Raw genomic sequence first — 19756 nt, 5'->3', positions numbered from 1 at the left:
GGGCCCTGAGAGGATTTGGGGGCTCTAAGGGGGTCACTGGAGCTGCCCCTACTGTGTGAGTGGGGGGGCTCAGAGGGGTTTGGGGTCTCTAGGGGGGTCCTGAGAGGATTTGGGGGGCTCTAGAGGGGTCACTGGAGCTGCCCCCACTGCGTGAGTGGGGGGCTCACAGGGCTTCAGGGGGGTTCTGAGAGGGTTTGGGGGCTCTAAGGGGGTCACTGGAGCTGCCCCCACTGTGTGCGTGGGGGGTCTGGGGGCCTCTAGGGGGGTCCTGAGAGGGTTTGGGGGCTCTGGGGGGGTCACTGGAGCTACCCCCACTGTGTGAGTGGGGGGCTCAGAGAGGTTTGGGGGCTCTAGGGGAGTCCTCAGAGGGATTTGGGGGTCTGTAGGTGGATCCTGGGAGCGTTTGGGAGTCCCTGGAGGTGTCAGGATCACCTCAAGGTTTGGGATCCCTGGGGGTACTGTTTTGGGGCCATTCCCAGCAGGTTTGGGGTCCCTGGGGTACTGTTTTGGGGCCATTCCCAGCAGGTTTAGGGTCCCTGGGGGTGCTGTTTTGGGGCCATTCCCAGCAGGTTTGGGGTCCCAGGGTGCTGTTTCAGGTCCATGCCCAGCAAGTTTGGGGTCCCAGGGTGCTGTTTCGGGGCCATTTTGGGGTCCCTGGGAGGGCTGCCATGGGTTCCTGACCCCGGGGTGTCCCCAGGAGAAGGAGGGGGTGCAGTGGGAGGCGAAGGAGGAGGAGGAGGAGGAGGAAGAGGAGGAGGAGGAGGGCGAGAAGGAGGAGGAGGACGACCACATGGAGTACTGCCGGGTGTGCAAGGACGGGGGGGAGCTGCTGTGCTGCGACGCCTGCGTGTCCTCCTACCACATCCACTGCCTCAACCCCCCCCTGCCCGAGGTCCCCAACGGGGAGTGGCTCTGCCCACGCTGCACGGTACGGGGGGGCACGGGGGGCACCGGGCCGTGGGGGGGCACCGGGACATGGGGGGGACACTGGGACATGGGGGGGCACGGGGGGCACCGGGACGTGGGGAGCACTGGGATGTGGGGGGGACATGGGGGGCACCGGGGCATGGGGGGGCATGGGGGGCACCGGGACGTGGGGGGGCACTGGGGCATGGGGAGCACCGGGGCATGGGGTGTGGGGGGACACTGGGACATGGGGGGACACTGGGACAGGGGGCACATGGGGACATGGGGGCGTGGGGGGACACTGGGACATGGGGGGACAGCGGGGACAGGGGGGACGTGGGGGGACACGGAACAGGGGGGACGTGGGGACATGGGAGGGCACCAGGATATGGGGGACATGGGGACACTGGGGGACACTGGGACATGGGGGGCATGGGGGGGCATGGGGGGCACCAGGACATGGGGAGCACCGGGACATGGGGGCGTGGGGGGCACCAGGACATGGGGACATGTGGGGGGACACCAAGACATGGGGACACAGGGGGACATGTGGGGACACCAGGACATGGGGGGGCATGAGGGGCACTGGGACATGGGGGCGTGGGGGGACACCAGGATATGGGGCCATGGAGGGACACCAGGACAGGGGGACATGGGGGGGACACTGGGACATGGGGACACGGGGGGCACCAGGACATGGAGGGACACCAGGACATGGGAACATGGGGATGCTGCAGGGACATGAGAGGATAAAGTGACACTTTGGGCATACCATGGGGACACACTGGGACACCTTGGGGACATGGGGACACTGTGGGGTCACCCTGGGGACACTGGGACACCTCGGGGACAGGGGGACACCATGGGGACAGGGGGATAGCCTGGGGACACTGGGACACTGTGGAGACACCGGGACACTGTGGGGTCACCCTGGGGACACTGGGACACCTTGGGGACAGGGGGACACCGTGGGGACACACAAGGACACTGTGGGGTCACCCTGGGGACACCGGGGCACCTTGGGGACAGGGGGACACCGTGGGGACACACAAGGACACTGTGGGGTCACCCTGGGGACACCGGGACACCTTGGGGACAGGGGGACACCGTGGGGACACACAAGGACACTGTGGGGTCACCCTGGGGACACCGGGGCACCTTGGGGACATCGGGACACCGTGGGGACACCAGGACAGTGTGGGGACACCGGGACACTGTGGGGACACCTCGGGGACAGGGGGACACTGTGGGGACACTGGGACACCTTGGGGATAGGGGGACACTGTGGGGACATGTGGGGACACTGGGGGGACACACAGGGACACTGTGGGGACACAGGGGGACACTGTGGGGACACGGGAGGACATGGGGACACCACGAGGACCCCCATTGTCCCCCCGGTGTCCCCCCGGTGCCCCCAACGCCGTCCCTGCCCCCGCAGTGCCCGGTGCTGAAGGGGCGGGTGCAGAAGATCCTGTACTGGAGGTGGGGGGAGCCGCCCCCCCCCGTGGCCCCCCCCGGGGCCCCCCCGCCCGAGGGACCCCCCCAGGCCCTGCAGGGCCGCTCCGAGCGCGAGTTCTTCGTCAAGTGGGTCGGGCTCTCCTACTGGCACTGCTCCTGGATCAAGGAGCTGCAGGTACGGGGGGGCTGCACCCCAAAAACTGCACCCCAAAAACACCCCAGGGGGCTTCAGTTTGGGGGGACTGATCCTGGCACTGCTCCTGGATCAAGGAGCTGCAGGTATGGGGGGGCTGCACCCCAAAAACACCCTCAGGGGGCTTCAGTTTGGGGGGATTGATCCTGGCACTGCTCCTGGATCAAGGAGCTGCAGGTACAGGGGGGGTGCACCCCAAAAACTGCACCCCAAAAACACCCGGGGGGGGCTCCAGTTTGGGGGAGCTTCACAGAACCAGTATGGGGGGGCTCCAGTATGGGGGGGGGCTTCATAGAACCAGTTTGGGGGGGTTCTGATACTGGGAGGGTCTGATATACCCAGTCTTAGGGACCCCTGTAGTTGGGGTGATCCTGGGGGGTCCCCAGTCTTAGAGACACCCCAATATCCCCAACTGGGCTGATCCTGGGGGGTCCCCAGTCTTAGAGACACCCCAATATCCCCAACTGGGGTGATCCTGGGGGGTCCCCAGGACTGGGGGACACCCCAGTATTCCCAACTGGGGTGATCCGGGGGGTCCTCAGTCTTAGAGACACCCCAATATCCCCAACTGGGGTGATCCTGGGGGGTCCCCAGTCTTAGAGACACCCCAATATCCCCAACTGGAGTGATCCTGGGGGGTCCCCAGTCTTAGAGACACCCCAATATCCCCAACTGGGCTGATCCTGGGGGGTCCCCAGGGCTGAGGGACACCCCAATATCCCCAACTGGGGTGATCCTTGGGGGTCCCCAGGGATGGGGGGATACCCCAATATCCCCAACTGGGGTGATCCTGGGGGGTCCCCAGTCTTAGAGACACCCCAATATCCCCAACTGGAGTGATCCTTGGGGGTCCCCAGGGATGGGGGGATACCCCAATATCCCCAACTGGGGTGATCCTGGGGGGTCCCCAGGGCTGAGGGACACCCCAATATCCCCAACTGGGCTGATCCTGGGGGGTCCCCAGTCTTAGAGACACCCCAATATCCCCAACTGGGGTGATCCCGGGGAGTCCTCAGGACCGGGAGAACCCCAACCATGGGGGTCCCCACTCTTGGGGTCAAGGGACAGCCCAACGAGCCCCCCCATCCCCGAGGCAGAACAAGGGGGGTGCCTGCACCCCCATTCCCCCCCCCCCCAGCCCCTCCTCCTTCCAAGCACCCTGAGGGGAGGTTGGGGGGGGTCTCTCTCTGATTTTGGGGTGCCTCCCCCCTCCCCTCCTCACAGCTGGAGATCTTCCACCTGGTGATGTACCGGAACTACCAGCGGAAGAACGACATGGACGAGCCCCCCCCCCCTGGATTACGGCTCCGGGGACGACGACCCCAAGAGCGAGAAGCGGGGGGGGGCAGGGGGGGACCCCCTTTTCGGGGGGATGGAGGAGCGGTTCTACCGCTACGGCATCAAACCCGAGTGGATGACGGTGCATCGCATCATCAACCACAGGTGGGACCCCCGGGGACCCCCCCGGGGCACCCCCAAATTGGGGAGGGGTGGGGGGGCATAGGGGTGGGGAAGGGGAGACCTGGGAGGGGAGGTTGGGGACACCCCTGGTGCCTGTGGGGACATTCTGGGCACCTGTGGGGACATTTGGGGCACCTGTGGGGACACTTTGGGCACCTGTGGGGACATTTGGGGCACCTCAGCACCCAGGGGTGGCCCTGGATCTGAGGGACCCCCGGGGACCCCCCCGGGGCACCCCCAAATTGGGGAGGGGTGGGGGGGGCATAGGGGTGGGGAAGGGGAGCACCCGGGAGGGGGGGTTGGGGACACCCCTGGTACCTGTGGGGACATTTGGGGCACCTGTGGGGACATTTGGGGCACCTGTGGGGACACTTTGGGCACCTCAGCACCCAGGGGTGGCCCGGGATCTGAGGGACCCCCAGGGCACCCCTAAATTGGGGAGGGATGGGGGGAGTGTCGGGGTAGGGAAGGGGAGCGCCTGGGAGGGGGGGTTGGGGACACCCCTGGCACCTGTGGGGACATTTGGGGCACCTGTGGGGACATTTGGGGCACCTCAGCACCCAGGAGTGGCCCAGGATCTGAGGGACCCCAGGGACCCCCCCAGAGCACCCCCAAATTGGGAAGGGATGGGGGGAGGCATCAGGGTGGAGAAGGGGAGCACCTGGGAGGGGAGGTTGGGGACACCCCTGGCACCTGTGGGGACATTCTGGGCACCTGTAGGTCCTCTAAGGACACCCCCAGCACCCACTGGGATGGTCAGACACTGTCCCCAGGTGACCCTGTGTCCTGTCCCTGTCCCCAGCTGTCCCCTGTCCTGTGTGACCCCCTCCGTGTGTCCCTGTCCCCAGCTGTCCCTGTCCCCAGGTGACCCCATGTCCTGGGTGTGATGCTGTCCAAGTGTCCCCATGTCCCCTCCATGTCCTCACGTCACCCCGTGTCCTGTCTCTGTGTCCCTGTCCCCGGGTGACCCCGTGGCCCCAGGTGGCCCCAGGTGTCCCCTCGTGTCCTCACGTGACCCCGTGTCGTGTCCGTGTGTCACCCTGTCCAGGGTCCCCTCCGTGTCCCCAGGTGACCCCATGCCCTGTCCCTTTGTGTCCCCAAGTGACCCCGTGTCCTGTCCGTGTGTCCCTGTCCCCAAGTGGCCCCATGGACCTTCTGTGTCCCCACATGTCCTCAGGTGACTCTGTGTCCCCTCCCTGTCCCCAGGTGACCTCCATGACCCTGTCCCAGTGACCCCCATGTCCCCTCTGTGTCCCCAAGTGACCCCGTGTCCCCTCTCATGTGTCCCTGTCCCAGTGACCCCTGTGTCCCCTCTCATGTGTCCCTGTCCCACTGACCCCCATGTCCCCTTTGTGTCCCAGGATGACCCCAATGTCCCCTCTATGTCCCCAGGTGACTCCGTGTCCTGTCCGTGTGTGCCTGTCCCACTGTCCCCTCTGTGTCCCCAGATGACCCCGTGTCCCCTCCCTGTCCCCAGGTGACCCCCATGTCCCCTCTGTGTTTCCAGGTGACCCCGTGTCCTGTCCGTGTGTCCCTGTCCCAGATGACCCCGTGTCCCCTCTGTGTCCCCAGATGACCCCAATGTCCCCTCTGTGTCCCCAGATGACCCCGTGTCCTGTCCGTGTGTCCCTGTCCCACTGACCCCCATGTCCCCTCTGTGTCCCCAGATGACCCCGTGTCCCCTCCATGACCCTGTCCCAGTGACCCCCATGTCCCCTCCCTGTCCCCAGGTGACCCCGTGTCCCCTCCATGTCCCTGTCCCAGGTGACCCCATGTCCCCTCTGTGTCCCCAGGTGACCTCGTGTCCCCTCCATGACCCTGTCCCCAGGTGACCCCTGTGCCGGGCTGTCCCGGTGTCCCTGGTGCCTGCCGGTGGTTCCGGTGCCAGCGGGTGGCCCCTGGTGGCCCTCGTGTCCCTTGCACATCCCCTGCTGTCACCCGGGGCCTTGGTGGCACGTGGCACCCCCGTGCCTGGCCCTACAGTCCCCTGACTGTCCCTGCGTCCCCAGGGGTCCCTGCTGTCACCTGTGGGGGTCCCTGGGAATGCTCAGTGTCCCCAGGGGTCCCTGGTGTCACCTGTGGGGGTCCCTGGGAATGCTCAGTGTCCCCAGGGGTCCCTGCTGTCACCTGTGGGGGTCCCTGGGAATGCTCAGTGTCCCCAGGGGTCCCTGCTGTCACCTGTGGGGGTCCCTGGGAATGCTCAGTGTCCCCAGGGGTCCCTGGTGTCACCCGTGGGTGCCCCTGGGAATGCTCAGTGTCCCCAGGGGTCCCTGGTGTCACCTGTGGGTGCCCCTGGGAATGCTCAGTGTCCCCAGGGGTCCCTGGTGTCACCCGTGGGTGCCCCTGGGAATGCTCAGTGTCCCCAGGGGTCCCTGGTGTCACCCGTGGGTGCCCCTGGGAATGCTCAGTGTCCCCGTGGGTGACTGCTGCCACCCATGGTGCCCCCAGTGCTCGGTGTCCCCGTGGTTCTTGGTGTCCCCAATGGTGCCCAGTGTCCTCCTGGTGCCCCCTCTGTCCCCCATTGTCCCCCGTTGCCCCCTGTTGCCCCTGTTGCCCCCTGTTGTCCCCTGTTGCCCCCCTGTTGCCCCCCAGGTGCCCGTTGTCCCCTGTTACCCCCTGGGTACCTGTTGTTCCCTGTTGCCCCCTGTTGCCCCCCGGGTGCCAGTTGTCCCCCATTACCTCCTGTTGCCCCCCCCCAGGTGCTGGTTGTCCCCTGTTGCCCCCCGCTGCCCCCCGGGTGCCTGTTGGCACCCCATTGCCCCCCACTGCCCCCCGGGTGCCTGTTGGCACCCCATTGCCCCCCATTGCCCCCCACTGCCCCCCGGGTGCCTGTTGGCACCCCATTGCCCCCCGCTGCCCCCTAGGTGCCTGTTGCCCCCCGTTGCCCCCCCGTTGCCCCCCATTGCCCTCCCTGTTGCCCCTGTTGCCTCCCCGGGTGCCAGTTGCCCCCCATTGCCCCCCATTGCCCCTTGTTGCCCCCTGAGTGCCAGTTGCCCCCCGTTGCCCCATGGGTGCCGGTTGCCCCCCATTGCCCCCCGTTGCCCCCCCGTTGCCCCCCGGGTGCCGGTTGCCCCCCGGGTGACGCGGTGCCCCCCAGCGTGGACCGGAAGGGGCAGTACCACTACCTGGTGAAGTGGCGGGACCTGCCCTACGACCAGGCCACCTGGGAGGAGGACGAGATGCCCATCCCCGACTACGACCTGCACAAGCTGGCCTACTGGAAACACCGGTGAGGGACGGGGGGCACGGGGGGCACGGGGGGCACGGGGGGCACAGGGACATGGGGGGGCACAGGGACAGGCCTACTGGAAACACCGGTGAGGGACGGGGGGCACGGGGGGCACGGGGGGCACAGGGACATGGGGGGGCACAGGGACATGCCTACTGGAAACACCGGTGAGGGACGGGGGGCACGGGGGGCACGGGGGGCACAGGGACATGGGGGGGCACAGGGACATGCCTACTGGAAACACCAGTGAGGGACAGGGGGCACGGGGGGCACGGGGGGCACAGGGACTGGGGGGACACAGGGACATGCCTACTGGAAACACCAGTGAGGGACAGGGGGCACGGGGGGCACGGGGGGACACAGGGACTGGGGGGCACGGGGATGTGCCTACTGGAAACACCGGTGAGGGACGGGGGGCATGGGGGGCACGGGGGGCATGGGGGGGCACAGGGACATGGGGGGCATGGGGGGGCACAGGGATGTGCCTACTGGAAACACCAGTGAGGGACGGGGGGCACGGGGGGCATGGGGGAGCACAGGGACATGGGGAGACAGGGACATGGGGGGCACAGGGACATGGGGGGCACAGGGACATGGGGAGACAGGGACATGGGGGGCACAGGGACATGGGGGGCACAGGGACATGCCTACTGAAACACTGGTAAGAGACAGGAAATGGGGGGCACTGTATCCCCAATGTCCTCACGCTGCCATGTGTCCCCATGTCACCCCCGTGTCCTCATGTCTGTGTGTCCCTTGTCCCCTCTCCATGTCCCTGTGTCCCCTTGTGTCCCCATCCCCGTCCCGGTGTCCCCCTGACCACCCCTGTCTCTCCCTGTGTCCCCCCATATCCCTGTGTCCCACTCATCCTCCTCCGGTATTCCCATGTCCCCCCGTGTCCCCCCGTGTCCCCCATGTCCCCCCATGTCCCCGCATGTCCCCACATGCCCCCAATGTCCCCCCGTGTCCCCTCCATGTCCCCTGTGTGTCCCCTGTGTCCCCCCATATCCCTGTGTCCCACTCATCCCCCTCCGGTGTTCTCATGTGCCCCCGTGTCCTCCGTGTCCCCCCCATGTCCCCTCATGTCCCCCCATGTCCCCCCGTGTCCCCCATGTCCCCCTGTGTACCCCCCATTCCCCCCCATGTCCCCCTCATGTCCCCCCATGCCTCCAATGTCCCCCTGTGTCCCCCCATGTCCTCCCATGTCCCCCTCATGTCCCCCCATGTCCCCAATGTCCCCCATATCCCCCATGTCCCCCATGTCCCCCATGTCCCCCTGTGTCCCCCCATGTCCCCAATGTCCCCCCATGTCCCCCTCATGTCCCCTGTGTGCCCCCCATGTCCCCCATGTCCCCCCATGTCCCCCATGTCCCCCCAATGTCCCCCCATGTCCCCCATGTCCCCCCAATGTCCCCCCATGCCCCCCATGTCCCCCCGTGTCCCCCCATGTCCCCAATGTCCCCCATGTCCCCTGTGTGTCCCCCATGTCCCCCATGTCCCCCCATGTCCCCCGTGTCCCCCCGTGTCCCCCCATGTCCCCCCATGTCCCCCATGTCCCCCGTGTCCCCCCATGTCCCCCATGTCCCCCCATATCCCCCATATCCCCCATGTCCCCCATGTCCCCCATGTCCCCCCATGTCCCCCATGTCCCCCATGTCCCCCATGTCCCCCTGTGTCCCCCCATGTCCCCAATGTCCCCCCATGTCCCCCTCATGTCCCCTGTGTGCCCCCCATGTCCCCCATGTCCTCCCCATGTCCCCCATGTCCCCCGTGTCCCCCATGTCCCCCTGTGTCCCCCCATGTCCCCCATGTCCCCTGTGTGCCCCCCATGTCCCCAATGTCCCCCAATGTCCCCCCATGTCCCCCCATGTCCCCAATGTCCCCCTGTGTCCCCCCATGTCCCCCCATGTCCCCAATGTCCCCCATGTCCCCTGTGTGTCCCCCATGTCCCCCCTGTCCCCCATGTCCCCCATGTCCCCCCATGTCCCCCATGTCCCCTGTGTGTCCCCCATGTCCCCCATGTCCCCCCTGTCCCCCATGTCCCCCGTGTCCCCAGGGAGGTGTTCATGGGGGAGGACCCGGCCCAGCCCCGGCGCTACAAGAAGAAGAAGAAGGAGACGCCGGGGGAGGGACCCCCCGACTCCCCCACCAACGACGTGAGTACCAGGACAGCAGGGACCCCCCTGGGATCCCCCTAAAACCTGGGGGACCCCCCCGATGCCTGGCACCCCCCTAAAACTGTGGTGTCCCCTCCCAGTGCCTGGGTGTCCCCCCACGGCCTCGGTGTCCCCCTCAAACCCAGGGTGTCCTCCCCAAACCCAGTGTCCCACACCATTCCTGGATGTTCCCCAAACCCAGGGTGTCCTCCCCAAACCCAGGGTGTCCCGCCCCATTCCTGGATGTTCCCCAAAACCAGGGTGTCCCTCCCTATTCCTGAGTGTCCCCCCAAACCCAGAGTGTCCCCCACCCAGTGCCTGGGTGTCACCCCAAGCCTGGGTGTCCTACACAACCCTGGGCATTCCCTGGAGATCCACTTCCCCTCAAAATCTGAGTCCCCCAACACCTCCATGTCCTTAAACATCCCCTGGGGGTCCTGGGAGGGGGGGAAATTGGGGTGCCCTGGTCCTTGTGCCCCCCCCCAAACATGGTTCCCTCCTGGACCCCTGAGTCCCTGACACCTCCACACCCTCACCCCCCTCTGTGTGCCTGTGGGGGGTTTTTGGGGTACCCTGACCCCTGTGCCCCCTCAAACCCTGTTCCCTCCTGAACCCCCGAGTCCCCCAACATATCCATGCCCCCCATGGAGGGGTTTTTGGGGTGCCCTGACCCCTGTGCCCCCTCCCCAAACCCCATTCCCTCCTGAACCCCTGAGTCCCCGACACCTCCACACCCTGTACCCCCTTTGTGTGTCCATGAGGGGGTTTGGGGTGCCCTGACCCCCGTGCCCCCCCCAAACCCTGTTCCCTCCTGGACCCCTGAGTCTCCAACACCTCCACACCCTCACCCCCCTCTATGTGTCCGTGGGGGGGTTTTGGGGTGCCCTGACCCCCTGTGTCCCCCCCAACATGGTTCCCTCCTGAACCCCCAAGTCCCCCAACACCTCCACGCCCTCCCCTCCCTTCTGTGTGTCCGTGGGGGGGTTTTGGGGTGCCCTGACCACCTGTGCCCTCCCAAACTTGGGGTCTCTTCTAATCTGGGTGTTCCCCAAACACCTGAGTCCCCCCAAACCCCGTTCCCTCCTGGACCCCCAAGTCCCCGACACCTCCACACCCTCCCCTCCCTTCTGTGTGTCCGTGGGGTGTTTTGGGGTGCCCTGACCCCTGTGCCCCTCCCCAAACCCCATTCCCTCCTGAACCCCCAAGTCCCCCGACACCTCCACACCCTGTACCCCCTTTGTGTGTCCATGAGGGGGTTTGGGGTGCCCTGACCCCTGTGCCCCTCCCCAAACCCTATTCCCTCCTGGACCCCCAAGTCCCCCGACACCTCCACACCCTCACTCCCCTCTGTATGTCCGTGGGGGTGTTTTGGGGTGCCCTGACCCCTGTGCCCCTCCCCAAACCCCATTCCCTCCTGAACCCCTGAGTCCCTGACACCTCCACACCCTGTACCCCCTTTGTGTGTCCATGAGGGGGTTTGGGGTGCCCTGACCCCTGTGCCCCTCCCCAAACCCTATTCCCTCCTGGACCCCCAAGTCCCCCGACACCTCCACACCCTCCCCTCCCCTCTGTGTGTCCGTGGGGGTGTTTTGGGGTGCCCCGTGCCCCCCCTGACCCCCCCGTGCCCCCCAGCCGACGGTGAAGTACGAGACGCAGCCGCGGTTCATCACGGCCACGGGCGGGACCCTCCACCTCTACCAGCTCGAGGGGCTCAACTGGCTGCGCTTCTCGTGGGCCCAGAGCACCGACACCATCCTGGCCGACGAGATGGGGCTGGGCAAGACCATCCAGACCATCGTCTTCCTCTACTCCCTCTACAAGGAGGTGGGTGAGGGAGCGCCCGCCCGGCACGGGGTGGGGAGGGCACCTCCGTGGGCCTGGGGAGGGCACCCAAGTGGGCCTGGGGGCACCTGCGTGGTCATTGGGGTCACCCAAGTGAGTCTGGGGGCACCTATGTGGTCATTTGGGGCACCCAAGAGGGCCTGGGGGCACCTACATGGTCATTGGGGGCACCCAAGTGGGCCTGGGGGCACCTACATGGTCATTGGGGGCACCCAAGAGGGCCTGGGGGCACCTGTGTGGTCACTGGGGGCACCCAAGTGGGCCTGGGGGCACCTCTCTGGGCCTGGGGGCACCTACATGGTCATTGGGGGCACCCAAGTGGGCCTGGAGGCACCTATGTGGTCATTTGGGGCACCCAAGTGGACCTGGGGTCACCCACATGGTCATTGGGGGCACTTATGTGGGCCTGGGGTCACCCATGTGGTCTTTGGATCACCCACATGGGTCTGGGGTCACCCACATGGTCATTGGGGTCACCTATGTGGTCACTGGGTCACCCACATGGGCCTGGGGTCACCCACATGGGCCTGGGGTCACCTATGTGGTCATTGGGTCACCCACATGGGTATTGGGGTCACCCACGTGGTCATTGGGGTCACCCACATGGGTATTGGGGTCACCCACGTGGTCATTGGGGTCACCCACATGGGTATTGGGGTCACCCACGTGGTCATTGGGGTCACCCACATGGGTATTGGGGTCACCTACATGGTCACTGGGGTCACCCACATGGTCACTGGGGTCACCTCTGTGGTCCTCGGTGTCACCCCTCTGGTCATTGGGGTCACCTGCCTGGTCATGGGGGTCACCCACGTGGCCTCCAGTGTCACCCTGTCCCCATGTCCCACACTGTCCCCTCAGGACCCCCCATCCTACCCCCCCCAACCCACATTGTCCCGCAGTCCCCCAGGGCCACCCCGAGGACCTGTCCCCATGTCCCCCTGTCCCCGTGTGACGCGCTGTCCCCCAGGGCCCAAGAGCCCATCCCCGTGTCCCCGTGTCCCCCTGTCCCCCAGGGCCTGTCCCCGTGTCCCCCCGTCCCCGTGTGACGCGCTGTCCCCCAGGGCCACCCCGAGGGCCCGTCCCCTCGTCCCCGTGTGACACACTGTCCCCCAGGGCCTGTCCCCCAGTCCCCATGTGACGCACTGTCCCCCAGGGCCACCCCAAGAGCCCATCCCCGTGTCCCTGTGTCCCCCTGTCCCCCAGGGCCCGTCCCCGTGTCCCCCCGTCCCCGTGTGACGCGCTGTCCCCCAGGGCCACACCAAGGGCCTGTCCCCCCGTCCCCGTGTGACGCGCTGTCCCCCAGGGCCACCCCAAGAACCCATCCCCGTGTCCCTGTGTCCCCCTGTCCCCCAGGGCCCATCCCCGTGTCCCCCCGTCCCTGTGTGACCCACTGTCCCCCAGGGCCACCCCAAGAGCCCGTCCCCGTGTCCCCCCGTCCCCGTGTGACGCGCTGTCCCCCAGGGCCACCCCGAGGGCCCGTCCCCTGTCCCCGTGTGACGCGCTGTCCCCCAGGGCCACACCAAGGGCCCGTTCCTCGTCAGCGCCCCGCTCTCCACCATCATCAACTGGGAGCGGGAGTTCCAGATGTGGGCCCCGGCCTTCTACGTGGTCACCTACACCGGGGACAAGGACAGCAGGGCCATCATCCGCGAGAACGAGTTCTCCTTCGACGACAACGCCATGAAGGGCGGCAAGAAGGCCTTCAAGATGAAGGTGGGCAGGGCAGGGGGGCACCCGGGCACTGGGTATCAGGGTGGTGGGTGGGTGTCCCTGTGGGGTGGGGATGCCATGACCCCCCAGTCCCACACCAGGGGGGCATCGGGGTGGTGTGGAGGGTCCCTGTGGGGTGGGGGTGCCCTGTTCCTCTGATCCCCCACCGGCGGGGTATCAGGATGGTGTGGGGGGTCCCTATGGGGTGGGGGTGCCCTGTTCCTCCAATCCCACCCCACAGGGGTATCAGGGTGGTGTGGGGGGGTCCCTGCAGGGTAGGGGTGCCCTGGCCCCCCAGTCCTCCCCCACAGGGGTATCAGGGTGGTGTGTGGGGGTCCCTATGGGGTGGGGGTGCCCTGTTCCCCCAGTCCCCCCCCAGAGGGGTATCAGGATGATATGTGGGGGTCCCTGTGGGGTGGGGATGCCATGACCCCCCTATGCCCCACCGGGGAAGTTTTAGGGTGGTGTGGGGGGTCCCTATGAGGTGGGGGTGCCCTGTTCCTCTGATCCCCCACCGGGGGGGTATCAGGGTGCTATGTGGGGGGGTCCCAGTGGGGTGGGGATGCCATGACCCCTCATCCCACCCCAGAGGGTCATTGGGGTGGTATGTGGGGGTCCCTATGGGGTGGGGGTGCCCTGTTCCCCCAGTCCCACCCGGGTGGGTATCAGGGTGGTGTATGGGAGTCCCTGTGGGGTGGGGGTGCCCTGTTCCCCCAGTCCCACCCCGGGGGGGCATAGGGGGGTCCCTATGGGGTGGGGGTGCCCTGTTCCCCCAGTCCCACCCTGGGTGGGTATCAGGGTGATATGTGGGGGGTCCCTATGGGGTGGGGGTGCCCTGCCCCCCTCCCCCAAGCGCTGACCCCCCCGCAGAGGGAGGCCCAGGTGAAGTTCCACGTGCTGCTGACGTCCTACGAGCTGATCACCATCGACCAGGCGGCGCTGGGCTCCATCCGCTGGGCCTGCCTCGTGGTGGACGAGGCCCACCGGCTCAAAAACAACCAGTCCAAGGTGGGCGGGGGTCAGGGGGCACCCCAGTGACTGGGGGGGTGGGTGGGGGACACCCCAGGTACTGTGGGGGGTAGGTGGGGGACACCCCAGTGAGTGGGGGGGTGGGTGGGGGGCACCCCAGGTACTGGGGACATGGGTGGTGGGCACCTCAGTACCTGGAGGTGGGGGGGGGGCACCCCAAGACCTGTGGGTGTGGGTGGGGGGCACCCCAGCAACTGTGAGGGTGGGTGGGGGGCACCCCAGGTACTGGGGACATGGGTGGTGGGCACCTCAATACCTGGAGGTGTGTGTGGGGGGCACCTCGAGACCTGGGGGGGTGGGTGGGAGCACCCCAGTACCGGGGTTTGTGGGTGGGGGGCACCTCAGTAACTGTGGGGTGGGTGGGGGGCACCCCAAGACCTGGGGGAGTGGGTGGGGGGCACCCCAGTAACTGTGGGGGTGGGTGGGGGGCACCTGGAGATGTGGGTGGGGGCACCATAATACCTGAGAATGTGGGTGGGGGGCACTCCAGTAACTGTGGGGTGGGTGGGGGGCACCTCGAGACCTGGGGGGTGTGGGTGGGGGGCACCCCAGTGCCTGGGGGTGTGGGTGGGGGGCACCCCCATACACAGTGACATGGGGAGGGGGTGCCTGAACCCCCAGAAGTCTGTGGGTGCCCTGGGTGGGGTCAGTCCCAAATTTTGGGGTTCGTGGGTGCCCTGGGTGGGGTCAGAGGGGTCTCTCCCAAATTCTGGGGTCTGTGGATGTCCTGATGGTGTCAGGGGGGTCTCTCCCGGACTCAGGGGTCTGTGGGTGCTCTGGGGGGAATTGAGGGGGTCCCTCCTGGTTTCTGGGTGCCCTGGGTGGGGTCAGAGGGTCTCTCCCAGACTGAGTGGTCCATGGGTGACTCCCCCCCCCAGTTTTTCCGGGTGCTGAACGGGTACAAGATCGAGCACAAGCTGCTGCTCACGGGGACGCCGCTGCAGAACAACCTGGAGGAGCTTTTCCACCTCCTCAACTTCCTCACGCCAGAGCGCTTCAAGTACGGCCCCCCCGGCCCCCTCCGTGTGCCCCGCGGGCCCCTGAGCCCCTCCTGTCCCCCCAGATCCCCTCCTCTCCTCTGGGTCCCCTCCTGTCCCCCCAGATCCCCTCCTGTCCCCCTCTGTCCTCTGGGTCCCCTCCTGGCCCCCCAGATCCCCTCCTGTCCCCCCCCATCCTCTGGGTCCCCTCCTGTCCTCCCAGATCCCCTCCTGTCCCCCCTGTCCTCTGGGTCCCCTCCTGGCCCCCCAGATCCCCTCCTTTCCCCCCCTGTCCTCTGAGTCCCCTCCTGTCCCCCCAGATCCCCTCCTGTCCCCACCCTGTCCTTTGGGTCCCTTCCTGTCCCCCAGATCCCCTCCTGTCCCCTCCTGTCCCCCTGGATCCTCTCCTGTCCCTCCAGATCTCTTCCTATCCCCTCCTATCCCCCCTGTCCTCTGGGTCCCCTCCTGCCCCCCCGATCTCCTCCTGTCCCTTCCTGTCCCCTCCTGTCCTCTGAGTCCCCTCCTGTCCCTTCCTGTCCCCTCCTGTCCCCCCAGATCCCCTCCTGTCCCCTCCTGTTCTCTGGGTCCTCTCCTGTCCCCCTGGATCCTCTCCTGTCCCCCCAGATCTCTTCCTATCCCCTCCTGTCCCCCCCTGTCTTCTGGTTCCCCTCCTGTCCCTGCAGATCCCCTCCTGTCCCTTCCTGTTCTCTGAGTCCCCTCCTGTCCCCCCTTGTCTCCCTGTGTCCCCTCCTGTCCCCCTCCATTCCCTCCTGTCCCCTCCTGTCCCCCAGATCCCCTCCTGTCCCCCCCGTCCTCTGGGTCCCCTCCTGTCCCCCCAGATCCCCCCTTGTCTCCCTCTGCCCCCTCTATCCCCTCCTGTCCACCCTCCATTCCCTCCTGTCCCCTCCTGTCCCCCCTCCATTCCCTCCTGTCCCTGCCATCCCCCGTCTCCCCTCCTGTCCCCCCCAGATCCCCTCCCGTGGTGTTTGCATGTCCCCCCCCCTCTCCATCCCCCCCTGACCTCGTGTCCCCCCCTTCCCGCAGCAACCTGGAGGGTTTCCTGGAGGAGTTTGCCGACATCTCCAAGGAGGACCAGATCAAGAAGCTGCACGACCTGCTGGGGCCCCACATGCTGCGGCGCCTCAAGGCCGACGTCTTCAAGAACATGCCGGCCAAGACGGAGCTCATCGTGCGCGTGGAGCTCAGCCCCATGCAGAAGTGAGGCCGGGAGGGGGGTCCCGTGGGGCAGGAGGGGGGGTGTGGGTGTGTGTGTCCCCCCCCCAGATGGTCCCCAGGCCCCCCGGGTCCCACCGCTGTCCCCCGTAGGAAGTACTACAAGTACATCCTGACGCGCAACTTCGAGGCGCTGAACTCGCGGGGCGGCGGGAACCAGGTGTCGCTGCTCAACATCATGATGGACCTCAAGAAGTGCTGCAACCACCCCTACCTGTTCCCCGTGGCCGCCATGGTGAGGGGGGACGGCCAGGGGACAGCCAGGGGACAGGGGAGGGGACAGGGGGACAGGGAGGGGACGTGGGGATGTGGAGAGACCTGGGGACAGGGAGGGGATGGAGGGGTGTGGGGACAGGGAGGGGATGGAGGGGTGTGGGGACAGGGAGGGGATGGAGGGATGTGGGATGTGGGGACAGGGAGGGGATGGAGGGGTGTGGGGACAGGGAGGGGATGGAGGGGTGTGGGACATGGGGACATGGGGACAGGGAGGGGATGGAGGGATATGGGACATGGGGACATGGGGAACATGGGGACAGGGAGGGGATGTGGGGATGTGGAGGGACGTGGGGACAGGGAGGGGATGGAGGGATGTGGGGACAGGGAGGGAAGGTGGGGACAGGGAGGGGATGGAGGGATGTGGGACATGATGGGACATGGGGACAGGGAGGGGATGTGGAGACAGGGAAGGGTTGGAGGGATGTGGGACATGGGGACATGATGGGACATGATGGGACATGGGGACAGGGAGGGGATGTGGGGACAGAGAGGGGATGTGGGGGCATGATGGGACATGGAGGGGACATGGAGGGAATGTGGGGACATGGGGATCAGGGAGGGGAGGTGGGGCCATGGAGGGGATGGAGGGGTGTGGGACATGAGGGGACATGGGGACATGAGGGGACATGGGGACAGGGAGGGGACATGGGGACAGAGAGGGGATGTGGGGACAGGGAAGGGATGGAGGGGTGTGGGGTGGTGGGACTTGGGGCTATGGGAGGGCTGTGAGGCCAAGGAAGGGATGGAGGGACATGGAGAGGACATGGGATGGAGGGACACAAGAGTTGAGGCCGTGGGAGGGGCACAAGGACCTGGAGGACCCCTGGGGTCCCTGTGGTGACGTCCCTGTCCCCTCTGTGTCCCCCAGGAGTCCCCGAAGCTGCCAAGCGGCGCCTACGAGGGGGGGGCCCTGATCAAGGCCTCGGGGAAGCTGCTGCTGCTGCAGAAGATGCTGCGGAAGCTCAAGGAGCAGAACCACCGGGTGCTCATCTTCTCCCAGGTGGGACCCCAAATCCACCCCAAAACCCCCCCAAATCCACCCCAGAAGCACCCCAGAACCACTGGGTGCTCATCTTCTCCCAGGTGGGACCCCAAATCCACCTCCAAAACCCCCCAAACTCCCCAGAACCACCCCAGAACCACTGGGTGCTCATCTTCTCCCAGCTGGGATCCCAAATCCATCTCCAAAACCCCCCAAAACCCACCCCAGAACCGCCCAGAACCACTGGGTGCTCGTCTTCTCCCAGGTGGGACCCCAAATCCACCCCAAAACCCCCCAAAATCCACCCCAGAACCACCCCAGAACCACCCAGAACCACCGGGTGCTCATCTTCTCCCAGCTGGGACCCCAAATCCACCTCCAAAACCCCCCAAAACCCACCCCAGAACCACCCAGAACCACTGGGTGCTCATCTTCTCCCAGGTGGGACCCCAAATCCACCCCAAAACCCCCCCAAATCCACCCCAGAACCACCCAGAACCACTGGGTGCTCATCTTCTCCCAGGTGGGACCCCAAATCCACCCCCAAACCACCCCAAAACCCACCCCAGAACCACCCAGAACCACTGGGTGCTCATCTTCTCCCAGGTGGGACCCCAAATCCACCCCAAACCCCTCCAAAACCACGCCCAAACCACCCAGAACCACCGGGTGCTCATCTTCTCCCAGCTGGGATCCCAAATCCATCTCCAAAATCCCCCCAAACCCACCCCAGAACCACCCAGAACCACTGGGTGCTCATCTTCTCCCAGGTGGGACCCCAAATCCACCCCCAAACCCCCCAAACCACCCAGAACCACCCCAGAACCACCCAGAACCCCCGGGTGCTCATCTTCTCCCAGGTGGGACCCCAAATCCACCTCCAAAACCCCCCAAACTCCCCAGAACCACCCAGAACCACCGGGTGCTCATCTTCTCCCAGGTGGGACCCCAAATCCACCCCAAACCACCCCAAAATCCACCCCAGAACCACCCCAGAACTACCCAGAACCACCCAGAACCCCCGGGTGCTCATCTTCTCCCAGGTGGGACCCCAAATCCACCTCCAAAACCCCCCAAAACCCACCCTAGAACCACCCAGAACCACCGGGTGCTCATCTTCTCCCAGGTGGGACCCCAAATCCACCCCAAAACCCCCCAAAATCCACCCCAGAACCACCCCAGAACCACCCCAGAACCACCCAGAACCCCCGGGTGCTCATCTTCTCCCAGCTGGGACCCCAAATCCACCTCCAAAACCCCCCAAAACCCACCCCAGAACCACCCAGAACCACTGGGTGCTCATCTTCTCCCAGGTGGGACCCCAAATCCACCTCCAAAACCCTGCAGTGTGCCCAGTGCCTGTCCCAGCACCCCCAGACCCTCCCAGTGTGCCCAGTCTGAGGTGTCCCAGCCCCTGGGGTGCTCCCAGTCTGACCAGTACGAGGTTCCCCTGCCCTCTGGGCACTCCCAGTGTGCCCAGTGGGGGCTACCCCGACCCCTTGGGTGCTCCCAGTGTGCCCAGCCCGAGGTGTCCCAGCCCCTGGGGCGCTCCCAGTCTGACCAGTACAAGGTCCCCCAGCCCCATATCCTCCCAGTCTGCCCAGTACTAGGTGTCCCTGCACCACTGGGCGCTCCCAGTGTGCCCAGTGCCTGTCCCAGCACCCCCAGATCCTCCCAGTCTGCCCAGTCCGAGGTGTCCCAGCCCCTTGGGCCCTCCCAGTGTGCCCAGTTCGAGGTTCCCCTACCCCCTGGGCCCTCCCAGTGTGCCCAGTGCCTGTCCCAGCACCCCCAGATCCTCCCAGTGTGCCCAGTCCGAGGTTCCCCTGCCCCCTGGGCGCTCCCAGTGTGCCCAGTGGGGGCTGCCCCGGCCCCCTGGGGCGCTCCCAGTCTGACCAGTGCCCGCAGATGACGAAGATGCTGGACCTGCTGGAGGATTTCCTGGACTACGAGGGCTACAAGTACGAGCGCATCGACGGCGGCATCACCGGGGCCCTGCGCCAGGAGGCCATCGACCGCTTCAACGGTAGGGCCCGGGGGGAGACGGGGGGTCTGGGGGGGTCCGGGGGGATCCAGGGGGTCCGGGGGGATCCAGGAGGGTCTGGGGGAATCTGGGGGATGCAGGGGTCCAGGGGGGATCCAGGGGGTCCGGGGGGAATCCGGGGGATGCAGGGGTCTGAGGGGATCCAGGAGGGTCTGGGGGAATCTGGGGGATGCAGGGGTCTGGGGGGATCCAGGGGTATCAGGGGGATCCAGGGGGGTCTGGGGGAATCTGGGGGATGCAGGGGTCTGAGGGGATGC

At 66.5% G+C, this 19756-nt stretch overlaps 1 protein-coding gene and 1 long non-coding RNA gene across 2 annotated transcripts in view; one reads left to right on the top strand and one right to left on the bottom strand.

Moving 5' to 3' along the window:
* LOC127464808 (chromodomain-helicase-DNA-binding protein 3-like) overlaps positions 1-19756 on the top strand; it is a 62591-nt gene that overhangs the window by 23658 nt on the left and 19177 nt on the right. The window contains 14 exon segments of the mRNA XM_051775272.1: positions 698-928; positions 2348-2542; positions 3785-3844; positions 3846-4003; positions 7119-7250; positions 9307-9406; positions 11039-11230; positions 12764-12964; positions 13832-13969; positions 14869-14990; positions 16012-16185; positions 16294-16435; positions 17345-17476; positions 19364-19481. Of these exon segments, the coding sequence (XP_051631232.1) occupies positions 698-928; positions 2348-2542; positions 3785-3844; positions 3846-4003; positions 7119-7250; positions 9307-9406; positions 11039-11230; positions 12764-12964; positions 13832-13969; positions 14869-14990; positions 16012-16185; positions 16294-16435; positions 17345-17476; positions 19364-19481 (2095 nt within the window).
* Positions 11348-12102, bottom strand: LOC127464806 (uncharacterized). Its single transcript, XR_007901645.1, has 3 exons — positions 11766-12102; positions 11665-11725; positions 11348-11439 (listed from the first exon to the last, which is right to left on the bottom strand). It is a non-coding gene; the product is annotated as an uncharacterized LOC127464806 (long non-coding RNA).

This window comes from Manacus candei, unplaced genomic scaffold (genome assembly GCF_025592945.1).
Source record: "Manacus candei isolate 608988 ecotype Guabito, Panama unplaced genomic scaffold, ASM2559294v1 h1tg000275l, whole genome shotgun sequence".
NCBI lineage: Eukaryota > Metazoa > Chordata > Aves > Passeriformes > Pipridae > Manacus > Manacus candei.
The sequence above is the reverse complement of the archived record's forward strand: the minus strand, read 5'-3'. Positions and strand labels throughout refer to the sequence as shown.